The 11,574-nt window shown below is 41.2% G+C and overlaps 1 protein-coding gene across 1 annotated transcript; it reads right to left on the reverse strand.

Annotated features, from left to right (window-relative positions):
• Window positions 1-1,642: 1,642 nt before the first annotated feature.
• On the reverse strand, window positions 1,643-10,441 carry slc2a3a (solute carrier family 2 member 3a). The gene is made up of 9 exons (XM_030130553.1): window positions 10,312-10,441; window positions 9,924-10,084; window positions 9,093-9,333; window positions 8,844-9,006; window positions 7,355-7,542; window positions 7,150-7,254; window positions 6,955-7,053; window positions 6,511-6,714; window positions 1,643-2,066 (listed from the first exon to the last, which is right to left on the reverse strand). Exons 1-9 carry the CDS (start codon window positions 10,378-10,380, stop codon window positions 1,734-1,736), a joined length of 1,563 nt encoding a protein of 520 aa, XP_029986413.1. The 5' UTR covers window positions 10,381-10,441; the 3' UTR covers window positions 1,643-1,733.
• Window positions 10,442-11,574: the final 1,133 nt, after the last annotated feature.

Raw genomic sequence — 11,574 nt, forward strand, 5'->3', positions numbered from 1 at the left:
GGTTTGGTTTTGGTTTTTTGGTTTGAAACGGTTTAGGTTCAAGGGGGACGTCAAACCAGCATTTATACCAAATATCTATAAACAAATATAGTAAAATATTGAATTTAATCTAAAGATCTTTGAGTTTCAGAATAAAAATATTAATCAATGTGAATCTAAACATACTTTTGACACACATTATTATCTGAGTAAAATCTACATCAATTCCTTTCTTTTCTGTTTTAATTCAGATGTAGTTCTTTCCTGCACGTTCCTATAATTATATAGATTTAATATCGTCTCTGTCAGGTGGAAACCTCTTATGTCCAAAACAGTTCTTTTTCAGAAAACTGGAAAAACTGTATGTTTTATATTCTAAATAAATGAATGTTACGTTAAGAGACGTCATCACAGCCGTTTTCAACTCTTTTCATTGGTGAACGACCGACCAATGGAATCATTTTATGACCAAAAAAAAACAAACAGACCAAAAATGGACTTAGGAGGTTTTCCCACCAGACAACCACGATTGGCTGACGATCTCTGACTGTTTTTCACTTAAATCACATGAAATCTGTGACATTTAATCCAACAGCTGCTGTTGAACGGGCCTTATTTTGTACTAGTATGACATCACCTGTTGGACTGGTTTTACTGGTTTCACTGTTTTACTGGTTTCACTGTTTTACTGGTTTCACTGTTTTACTGTTTTACTGGTTTTACTGGTTTCACTGTTTTACTGGTTTCACTGTTTTACTGGTTTCACTGTTTTACTAGTTTTACTGTTTTACTGGTTTTACTGGTTTCACTGTTTTCATTGTTTCACTGGTTTTACTGTTTTACTGGTTTTACTGTTTTACTGGTTTTACTGGTTTCACTGTTTTCATTGTTTCACTGGTTTTACTGTTTTACTGGTTTCTTCCCAACAGTGTACATCCATCCCAGTGGAGACAGACCTAGTTTATTGAATGTTTGTTTGTTTGGATGCATTTCTCGCTCGGCGCAGCAGAGGGCGTGTCCTCTCAGTGTAAACACTTGACGCTCCACTGGTCTAGAACTTTTCCCACTGGTCTAGAACTTTTCCTACTGGGTCTAGAACTTTTCCCACTGGTCTAGAACTTTTCCCACTGGTCTAGAACTTTTCCTACTGGGTCTAGAACTTTTCCCACTGGTCTAGAACTTTTCCCACTGGGTCTAGAACTTTTCCCACTGGTCTAGAACTTTTCCCACTGGTCTAGAACTTTTCCCACTGGTCTAGAACTTTTCCCACTGGGTCTAGAACTTTTCCCACTGGTCTAGAACTTTTCCCACTGGTCTAGAACTTTTTCCAGCTGATGTTTGAACGTCAGAACTTTGGCTTTTTCCACTGATGCAGATTTTTCCCTTTTTCAACCATTAAACTAAACTAAACTCTAATTAAATCTATGAATACAACTGTGTTTAGACCTATTGCACTAAAATACTGGTTCTAATCTAATCTTTAAGACGTTTTCTAGGTGAATTCAAGCGTATCCGTGTTGGACCTGATTGGACAGAACAGAATCATCTAAACCGGGTCAGACTCTGTGGGTGACGGTTCGTCCGAACGCAGTGTTTGCGTCTGTGATGGAAGAACCTCAGACAGACTCTGAACCTTTGAACCGAACAGACCACTCCCACGTCGGAGGAAACAAGGAGGAGCAGAGAACCTGAAGACGCCGTCCTGTCTCTGACAGACTGGGCGGAGCCTGAACCTCAGTGACCTTTGACCCCGCCTACACACTCTCCTGGACCGTCGAGTTGGATTTGTCCTCCAGGGGTGTGCTCTCAGAGGCCGTGGGCGGGGCTGTGGGCGGGGGCGCGGCCGACGCCTCCACCAACGGGACCTTCTCCTTGACGGGCGAGGCGGGAAGTGTGACGGCGGCGCTGCTGGCGCCGGCGTCGGCGTCCTCGGCCGACGAGGAGGCGGGAGGTTGGGCGGCACCGAAACTACGGGCGATCTCGTCAAACGTCTTCCCCTTCGTCTCCGGGACTTTGAGGAAAGTGAAGATGAAGAAGATGAGGAGGAAGGCGGTGAAGATGAGGAAGACCCACGGACCGCACAGTTCCTGAGGAAACGGGAAGAAACGGGAAAAAAAGAGAGGAAACAGGAGGACAGGAGCAGACATGTTTGTCAGCTGTTGAACTAAACTGAGCAGGTCCTTAGTCATAATAACAGATAACAGATGTGACCAATGGGACGCCCTGCTGCTGGTGGGTGGGCGGGTCCAACGTACACGGTTCAGTTCATTTGTCGTTTTCAAAGGACGTTTCCAGAAAACTGTCGTTTATATCAGAACTGTTAAAAGAAGAGTGACTTATGGAATTCTACTGTCACTGGTTGGAGCCGGATGGGCGGAGCCCCGGCTGTGCGCTGCACCGGCCCCTTTGCCTTAAACTGAACTCAGATCCAGTTCAGATTTAAGGCTCAGTTCTGTTCTACGTTAAAAACACAGATCCAGACACAGTGTTCTGTCCGTCCGTCTACTTTATGGACGTAGTTCTGTCTGTTTACCAGGAGCGCCGAACCCAGACGGAGAAGACGGCGCAGAACCGCCAGGAACCACCGGGGGCAGTGCTCACATCTGGACACAATGATTACCATAAACTTTCAACTTTTCAAAGAGCGACTGTGAGTTAGTGAAAAACCACCCACACATTTATGAAAACTACCCACATATTTATGAAAACTACCCACACATTTATGAAAACTACCCACATATTAATGAAAACTATCCCAACATTTATGAAACTACCCACATATTTATGAAAACTACTCACACATTTATAAAACCACCCACATATTTATGAAAACTACTCACACATTTATAAAACCACCCACATATTTATGAAAACTACCCACACATTTATGAAAACTACTCACACATTTATAAAACTACCCACATATTTATGAAAACTACCCACACATTTATGAAAACTACCCACATATTTATGAAAACTACCCACATATTTATGAAAACTATCCACATATTTATGAAAACTACCCACATATTTATGAAAACTACCCACATATTTATGAAAACTACCCACACATTTATGAAAACTACCCACATATTTATGAAAACTATCCACATAATTATGAAAACTATCCACATATTTATGAAAACTACCCGCATAATTATGAAAACTATCCACATATTTATGAAAACTACCCACACATTTATGAAAACTACCGACATATTAATGAAAACTATCCCAACATTTATGAAACTACCCACATATTTATGAAAACTACTCACACATTTATAAAAACTACCCACATATTTATGAAAACTACCCACATATTTATGAAAACTACCCACACATTTATGAAAACTACCCACATATTTATGAAAACTACCCACACATTTATGAAAACTACCCACATATTTATGAAAACTACCCACACATTTATGAAAACTACCCACATATTTATGAAAACTACCCACATATTTATGAAAACTATCCACATATTTATGAAAACTACCCACACATTTATGAAAACTACCGACATATTAATGAAAACTATCCCAACATTTATAAAACTACCCACATATTTATGAAAACTACCCACACATTTATGAAAACTACCCACACATTTATGAAAACTACCCACATATTTATGAAAACTACCCACATATTTATGAAAACTACCCACATATTTATGAAAACTACCCACATATTTATGAAAACTACCCACACATTTATGAAAACTACCCACATATTTATGAAAACTACCCACATATTTATGAAAACTATCCACATATTTATGAAAACTACCCACATAATTATGAAAACTACCCACATATTTATGAAAACTATCCACATAATTATGAAAACTATCCACATATTTATGAAAACTACCCACATATTTATGAAAACTATCCACATAATTATGAAAACTATCCACATATTTATGAAAACTACCCACACATTTATGAAAACTACCGACATATTAATGAAAACTATCCCAACATTTATGAAACTACCCACATATTTATGAAAACTACTCACACATTTATAAAAACTACCCACATATTTATGAAAACTACCCACACATTTATGAAAACTACCGACATATTAATGAAAACTATCCCAACATTTATGAAAACTACCCACACGCTTATGAAAACTATTCACACATTTATGAAAACAACCCACATATTTATGAAAACTACCCACACATTTATGAAAACTACCGACATATTAATGAAAACTATCCCAACATTTATGAAAACTACCCACACGCTTATGAAAACTACTCACACATTTATGAAAACTACCCACATATTTATGAAAACTACCCACACATTTATGAAAACTACTGACATATTAATGAAAACTATCCCAACATTTATGAAAACTACCCACATATTTATGAAAACTACTCACACATTTATGAAAACTACCCACACATTTATGAAAACTACCAACATATTAATGAAAACTATCCCTACATTTATGAAAACTACCCACATATTTATGAAAACTACTCACATTTATGAAAACTACCCACATATTTATGAAAAATACTCACACATTTATGAAAACTACCCACATATTTATGAAAACTACTCACACATTTATGAAAACTACCCACATATTTATGAAAACTACCCACATATTTATGAAAACTACCCACATATTTATGAAAACTACTCACACATTTATGAAAACTACCCACATATTTATGAAAACTACCCACATATTTATGAAAACTACTCACACATTTATGAAAACTACCCACATATTTATGAAAACTACCCACATATTTATGAAAACTACCAACATATTAATGAAAACTATCCCTACATTTATGAAAACTACCCACATATTTATGAAAACTACTCACACATTTATGAAAGCTACCCACACATTTATGAAAACTACCAACATATTAATGAAAACTATCCCTACATTTATGAAAACTACCCACATATTTATGAAAACTACTCACACATTTATGAAAACTACCCACATATTTATGAAAACTACTCACACATTTATGAAAACTACCCACATATTTATGAAAACTACTCACACATTTATGAAAACTACCCACATATTTATGAAAACTACCCACATATTTATGAAAACTACTCACACATTTATGAAAACTACCCACATATTTATGAAAACTACCCACATATTTATGAAAACTACTCACACATTTATGAAAACTACCCACATATTTATGAAAACTACTCACACATTTATAAAACTACCCACATATTTATGAAAACTACCCACATATTTATGAAAACTACCCACATATTTATGAAAACTACTCACACATTTATGAAAACTACCCACATATTTATGAAAACTACCCACACATTTATGAAAACTACCGACATATTAATGAAAACTATCCCAACATTTATGAAAACTACCCACACGCTTATGAAAACTACTCACACATTTATGAAAACTACCCACATATTTATGAAAACTACCCACATATTTATGAAAACTATCCCAACATTTATGAAAACTACCCACATATTTATGAAAACTACTCACACATTTATGAAAACTACCCACACATTTATGAAAACTACCAACATATTAATGAAAACTATCCCTACATTTATGAAAACTACCCACATATTTATGAAAACTACTCACACATTTATGAAAACTTCCCACATATTTATGAAAACTACTTACACATTTATGAAAACTACCCACATATTTATGAAAACTACTCACACATTTATGAAAACTACCCACATATTTATGAAAACTACCCACATATCTATGAAAACTACTCACACATTTATGAAAACTACCCACATATTTATGAAAACTACCCACATATTTATGAAAACTACTCACACATTTATGAAAACTACCCACATATTTATGAAAACTACTCACACATTTATGAAAACTATCCACATATTTATGAAAACTACTCACACATTTATGAAAACTACCCACATATTTATGAAAACTACCCACATATTTATGAAAACTACCCACATATTTATGAAAACTACCCACATATTTATGAAAACTACTCACACATTTATGAAAACTACCCACATATTTATGAAAACTACCCACATATTTATGAAAACTACCCACATATTTATGAAAACTACCCACATATTTATGAAAACTACTCACACATTTATGAAAACTACCCACATATTTATGAAAACTACTCACACATTTATGAAAACTATCCACATATTTATGAAAACTACCCACATATTTATGAAGCCTACAACACACATATTTCAGTTCATGAAGTAATATAAATCAGCTTTAAGGTTCTCCATCTGCTCCAGGTACGTTTCAGCTCCAGCTGACCTTTGCATCTGAACTGAACCAAACCGTGACTCAAGAACCACAACATGTACCGAACTGTGGAGAACCCGGACCGTTCCGTACCCTAATACATAAATAAACAACTGAAAACAGATGAAGAAACAAACTAATGAAACTGGTTCAACAGGAAAGTCCATCAGACCATCAGGTAGAAGACGAGAACCTCCATGAACTCACCTCCAGTTTGGGGAAGCTCATCCCCACCAGGAAGTTGGCGGTCCAGTTACAGCAGCCCGCCACCGCCATGGCCGCCGGCCGAGGACCCTGGGAAAAGAGCTCCGCCACTATGAACCATGGGATTGGACCAGGACCCAACTCAAACATGGCCACGAACATCATGACCGCCATGATGGCAACGTAACTCATGGCAGCAACGGACTTCTGCTCAGAGAAGGGGGGGGGTCAAGAGGAGGGGGGGGTGGGGGGCAAGTGGAGGAGGAAAAGGAGGAGGGAGAAGATGAATGTCCAAACAGGTTCGTGTAGGTTCACTCTGACCACACCCACACCACTGATACAAATGCTAATGCTAATGCTAGGTGCATTATGAGTAAAATGCAAACACCAAATAAAGCCAGATGACCTTTAACCTTTGTAACCTGTAGAGTAAATGAAGGCACTGACCAACAGGAGGCTGACGGTCATGAGCACGGCGCTGACGGCCATCCCAGCCAGACCCAGGAGGTGGAGCGTCCGACGGCCCGCCTTCTCCACCAGGAAGAGCTGAGGACGCACACAGGAAGTGACATCAGCACAATAAAAAACAAAAAGACAGGAGGAAGGACACCTCAGGACGAGGACGCTGGGAGTCGAACTCACGGAGACAACGGTGAAGACGGTGTTGACGATGCCGGCGCCGATGGTGGCGTAGATGGGCTGTTTGACACCGGCCGAGTCGAAGATACCGGTGGAGTAGTAGAAGACCTGTGGAGCAGAACCAGAACCAGAGGACAGACAGATGTTAAACCTGGGAGGACAGGACAGGACCCAGCCTCTGACCCAGGTGTGTTTAAGGTGGACTCACGGCGTTGATCCCAGACAGCTGCTGGGACAGCTGCAGCATGACAGCGATGAGCAGAGGCTGTCGGTACGATGCCGAGCGGAACAGCTCCAGGATGGTCACCTTCTTCTCCAGCGCCATCTTAGCGCTCTCCTCCTTCATCTCCTGCAGATCTTTACTCACGTCCTCAGTGCCACGAAGACGAACCAGAGCTGAGGAGAAACAACCAACGCCATATTTAGAGCTCAAATGGTTTTATTTGGAATATATGCTAATGCTAATGCTAGCTACAGGTCCAGAACCAGAGCTGAGGAGAAACGGTCAATGTATTACATTTATAATGTGTGCTAATACTAATGCTAATGCTAAGTCCTGGGTGTTTTATGGTTAAAATGCAGAGACCCAATGTCCCTGTGTGGATAATAAAGTGAGTTAACCTTTAACCTTTGACCTGTAGAGCAGATTAAATGACTGTAAATGTTTTCATACAGTTTGTTTTGAACAATTCTACATTTTTTTGTATTTCATCAACTTCAGCCATAAACATAAATACCAAATATTCAATAACTGTCATATTTTAACCCTTTAAATGTCATGTCTGTAATGGAAACAAACCATATTTTTGATGCAAAAAACACAAAAAAACTTTTTTTCCCCAGTATTCTTCATATAAATTCTATTATTTATTTGTGTCTTAGTTCCTTCTGTCATCTATCAGTGATTCACACCAACACTGGTTCATATTATTATTTTTGGTTCGAGGTCAAATGTTAAATGTTAAATGTGTCAGTGTGTTTCATATGTTCACCTGGTCCTCATAACCCCAAGTGATCTTGTTGTGTTTTTCCATATCTATCTGGCATTAGTCTGTTCTGAGCGTGTGCAGTGCGTCTGTCTGTTCTGAGCGTGTGCAGTGCGTCTGTCTGTTCTGAGCGTGTGCAGTGCGTCTGTCTGTTCTGAGCGTGTGCAGTGTGTCTGTCTGTTCTGAGCGTGTGCAGTGCATCTGTCTGAGCGTGTGCAGTGCGTCTGTCTGTTCTGAGCGTGTGCAGTGCGTCTGTCTGTTCTGAGCGTGTGCAGTGCGTCTGTCTGTTCTGAGCGTGTGCAGTGTGTCTGTCTGTTCTGAGCGTGTGCAGTGCGTCTGTCTGTTCTGAGCATGTGCAGTGTGTCTGTGGGTGTCTGCTCTGTGCTTCACACCCGTCAGAACCTTCTGTCTGTTGGAGGACTCTTGTCTCCTCTTCAGTTTATTTAGACTCCGTTTGAACCTTTTCGGTTAAATACCCGTTAATAACGTACAGACTCCGCCCCCAGTGGACGCAGCGGTAAAACACACTTCTGTTTGTACTCTGTCTTATTTTAGTTGGACTTGAATTAACGGCATCACCGACTGCAGAAGAAAAACTGAAGGCAGGAAAACATTAAATATGACCCTAACCCTATTCTAACCCTGTTCTAACTCTAACCCTCTGTGAACCCCTGTGGGGGCGGGGTCAGTGGGTGGGGTTTGCTGTGGTACCTTTCCGTGCCTGCTCCTCCTGTTTCAGGTTGATGAGCAGGAAGCGGGGGCTCTCTGGGCAGAAGGGCAGCAGGATGCACTGCAGGACGGCGGGGGCCACGGTCAGGGCCAGGAGGAGGGGCCACAGCTTGGACGACCCCAGCAGCGCCTCCAGACCGAAGATCTGAACAACGGGAGAGACCACCAGAGACCGGGTTCAGACACAGACCGCTACCCCATTCCCACAGTCGGAGCCAGAGCCACACCCACCTGAGCGATCAGGATGCCCACCACCACGCCCAGCTGGTGCAGCGTGCCGAAGGCTCCTCGGAGGGGGGTGGGCGACACCTCCCCCACGTACATGGGGGTCAGACCGGTGAAGAGGCCGCAGAACAGACCGATGACCAGACGACCAGCGATGACCATCTCATAGGAGGAGCAGAGAGTGGAGAAGCCCATGAGGAGGCCCCCAATGACCGCCAGGGAGTTGACCAGGAACATGGAGCGACGCCTGGGGGGGTGGGGTGGGGGGGGCAGGAAGAGGAGGAGGGGGGGGGGGGGGGGACAGAACACACACAGTTCAAATCCATATAAAACTGTTTCATTAATAATTAAAGCTGATGTTTGTGTGTTTCTTCATGTTTATTTATTTATTTATTTATTTATCAGTTCATTGTCATCAGAGTTTAAGTGTCTGAGTAATATTTATTATTTTCAACAATGACAAGACAATGATGCAAATAAATCAGCAGAGTTAGAGGAGTAAGGTTACACAGATGAAAAAGAAAGAAAGAAAGAAAGAAAGAAAGAAAGAAAGAAAGAAAGAAAGAACTAGTGAAAACAGATCATGTGTTTATAAACTTGTTCTTCGTGTGAATCTTTTCTCATTTCTGTCAAACTCAGAAAAAACAGAATAATTGAATGTGGTTGAAAAACAGGAGGAATTCTGGGAAATGAGAGTCCATGAGAGTTAATGACAGAACAGAACCACACAGGAAATAGACCGAGCCGTTCAAGAAACCACCACCACCACCACTCAGAACTGCCTGATGCCTCAGAGTGGCAGAAGCCCCGCCCATGGCCCCGCCCACGCCGTCGTACCTGCCAAACCTGTTGGCCATGACGCCCACACTGAAGGAGCCCACCATGCCCCCCACGCTGAAGATGGCCACGGAAATACTCCAGACCACGGTGCACACGCCCGCACTGATGGGCTTCCCATAGCGTTCCATCCAGGTGTCGTTGAAGAACGAACGCAGTTTCTGAAACCACACGAAGAGCAGACGTTCACTTTGAAGCAAAACACACGACGACTCGGAGATCAGTTTTTAGAGTAAATCCTGTATTTTCTATATGTATGTCACTGATCATGTAAATGTTCCTAAACAGCAGAATAAAGGTATTATCCGGTGGTTGTTGGAGTCAGTCAACCTTAAACCAGGTATTAGCCGGTGGTCATTGTGTCTGTGAGGGTTCATAGTTAAGGTACCTGCTCCGGAGCGTTGATGACTCCGGTGTTGTATCCAAACTGCAGCGATCCGATGACGGCAGTGGACATGGAGAACAGGAGGTAACAGGTCACCTGCTTCGGCTGGAACAGGAAACAGGACAGGAGTCAGACCAGACTGGTTCTGGTTCTGGTTCTGGTTCCAAAACCAAAACCTTGAGTTCATCAAACTTTCGCGTACATTTCAACTTGTGAATTTCATTGGTTTCTTTTCCATCATCCACCTGAACTCAGCTGTCCCATATTTATATAAATGTGTTAAAAACAGAAGTGGGTAATGTTGGTTTGTCCATTCAATCCTAAATGTGATGATTTCTTCTTCTCTTGTTCTAACATCCATAAACATTCGGGGGATTTTTGTTCATGTGACTCTAGTTCCATAAAATACTCTTTCCATTACAGTTTTGTGTGAAATACCAATTTGGCTACTCCCAAAAAAATGGGGATGCACCGATACCACTGTTTTCCAGACCGAGTACTTCCATTTGAGTACTTGCAGATACTGAGTACTGATCCTAGTCCTTAGTAATCCCATTCCAGTTGTTCGTTCCTTTTGTAAATGTGCTTTACTGTCGTTGTCATTAGTCTGACTGGAACAAAGTGCTGCTGCTGACATTTAATGTGTTGGAATGAGTGTTTGTCAGTTAATCCACCAGGGGGCGCCGCTCTGAATTAACCATACTGGACAAATACCACGAAGAACAGGAAAGTTTAATGAAGAAGAAGAAGAAAGTCAGTAATACCAAACCTGTAGACGACAGAGGAACACTACTGTGATACTAATGTTAGTGTTTTCTCTGTAAGGTTTAAAAGTTTAGCTTCAGCAGGAAGAGAAAAGACAAATGAGTGACAGGTTTGGTTTGCACTTCTGCTGGCGGCGGTCCGCACCGCTCCGTACTCCCGCTGGTATTCTGTGTCTGGGTACTCATCCGCCAGCACCTGGAAAACAGATGGAATGTACGCAGAAGACGGACAGAACGTTCCATCTGTATCTGTCTGTGTCTGAACGGTACTGTCAGTCAGCCTTACTGTGATCAACCTCATTTCTTTGGTTCCATCTCCACACTCTTCACACTCACACACATTCTTCCTCCTCCTCGTACCTGCTGCACTGAACTCGGAATGGCACACGGACACAAATGGGATCGGTGCATTTGTATCGGATTACTTTTACAAGTACGAGTACACACACTGAGTATCGGAGCCGATGCCCGATACTCGTATCGGTGCATCCCTAAACACATA

Source organism: Sphaeramia orbicularis, unplaced genomic scaffold, assembly GCF_902148855.1.
Source record: "Sphaeramia orbicularis unplaced genomic scaffold, fSphaOr1.1, whole genome shotgun sequence".
NCBI lineage: Eukaryota > Metazoa > Chordata > Actinopteri > Kurtiformes > Apogonidae > Sphaeramia > Sphaeramia orbicularis.

Coding starts and splice junctions, on each gene's coding strand:
- slc2a3a (XM_030130553.1), bottom strand. CDS start 10,380: ATGTCCACTGCCGTCATCGGATCGCTGCAGTTTGGATACAACACCGGA. Junction 7,543..8,843: donor GGAGGAGCAGGCACGGAAAG/GTACCACAGCAA, acceptor GTTTCTCCTCAG/CTCTGGTTCGTCTTCGTGGC. Junction 7,255..7,354: donor AGCTGTCTGGGATCAACGCC/GTGAGTCCACCT, acceptor TCTGCTCCACAG/GTCTTCTACTACTCCACCGG.